This window comes from Gadus morhua, chromosome 12 (assembly GCF_902167405.1).
Source record: "Gadus morhua chromosome 12, gadMor3.0, whole genome shotgun sequence".
Taxonomy (NCBI): Eukaryota; Metazoa; Chordata; class Actinopteri; order Gadiformes; family Gadidae; genus Gadus; species Gadus morhua.
Genome location: NC_044059.1, coordinates 26,401,451 through 26,402,679, shown reverse-complemented (window position 1 = coordinate 26,402,679; position 1,229 = coordinate 26,401,451). Strand labels below are relative to the sequence as shown.

The 1,229-nt window shown below is 62.7% G+C and overlaps 1 protein-coding gene across 1 annotated transcript; it reads left to right on the top strand.

Moving 5' to 3' along the window:
- Positions 1 to 383: 383 nt before the first annotated feature.
- Positions 384 to 796, top strand: LOC115555537 (cortexin-1-like). The gene has a single exon (XM_030372443.1). The coding sequence runs from the start codon at positions 453 to 455 to the stop codon at positions 780 to 782; it is 330 nt and encodes a 109-aa protein (XP_030228303.1). The 5' UTR covers positions 384 to 452; the 3' UTR covers positions 783 to 796.
- Positions 797 to 1,229: the final 433 nt, after the last annotated feature.

The following is a 1,229-nucleotide window of genomic DNA, read 5'->3' as shown; positions in this document are numbered from 1 at the left end:
GTGTGCTTGTGTCTGCCGCGTTGTCAGAGACGATTAGGGCCAGACGTGTCCTGGGCGTCATCGCGTCACCGCGGCGGACCCTGACGTGATGGAATAAAAGCGGACCTGCTCCGGGAGAGAGGTATCAAGCCCACCTAGCCTCGACCAGAGAGAGGTGGAGGACGGAGAACCGGGGAGAGGAAGTCCGGGAGAGACAGCTCATCGACGCTCCCTCGGTGCCCTCCAGGACTTTAGACCAACTCAGTGACTGACTTCCACAAGGTATCAACCACCACCTCCACCACCACCTCCAACCGTTAACAACCCCACCCCACCCCCACTCAGAGCCCCGACCCCCACCCCCCCTCCCTACTTACCCGCACCCATCAGCCCCCAAACGGACCCCCATCAGCCGTGCCGCCACGCCGACCCTCCAGTCCGTGTTCGCGCCGTGCCCTCGGGCCCCGTGGAGGATGAACGATGCCCCCACCCTGGACTACGGGCTGCTGCTGTCCCCCGCCGGCGCCTCCCTGCTCCCCGGCCTCGGCAGTGGTAGCATGGTGGGCGGGGCCGGCGGCGGCGGTGGCGGCGGCGGAGGCACGCCCCTAGTGCCGCTGGGCGTGCCGGACGCGGAGCAGAGCACGGCCCTGGCCTTCGTGGGGCTCCTCCTGCTGTTCCTGGTGTTCCTGCTGGTCCGCTGCTTCCGGATCCTCCTGGACCCCTACAGCCGCATGCCGTCCTCCTCCTGGACGGACCACAAGGAGGGCCTGGAGAGGGGGCAGTTCGACTACGCGCTGGTGTAGCGGCGGGCGGCGGGCGGCGGCTAGGGTCGGGAGGGTGGGTGGGTGTGTGTTGGCGGCTACGCTACGTGCGCTCGCGTGTTGGCTATAGGGCATGTGTTGGATATAGGGCATGTGTTGCCACACTTGAGAGCAACACGACGGGACGTGTGAGTAAACACTGTGTAAGTGCAAATGGTTGCATTTGTCGGGCGTGTTAGCGTGTGGAGAGGAGGGATTGAGTTTGTCTAGAGTCTTGAGTGTCGTTGTGGTGCAGCGTGTAAATAGCAGTCAGGAAACAGCTTCCAAAAGGTGTATCAAGCTAGCGGTTTGCTCACCCTACCTAGACAACAGGAGGACAGCATTACAACTTCACAATTGCCTTAACCCAAGTCCTAGCCTAGTCCAAGCCTACTCAAAGTCTAAGCCTGGTCCAAGTCTGGTCCAAGCCTGGTCCAAGTCTGGTCCAAG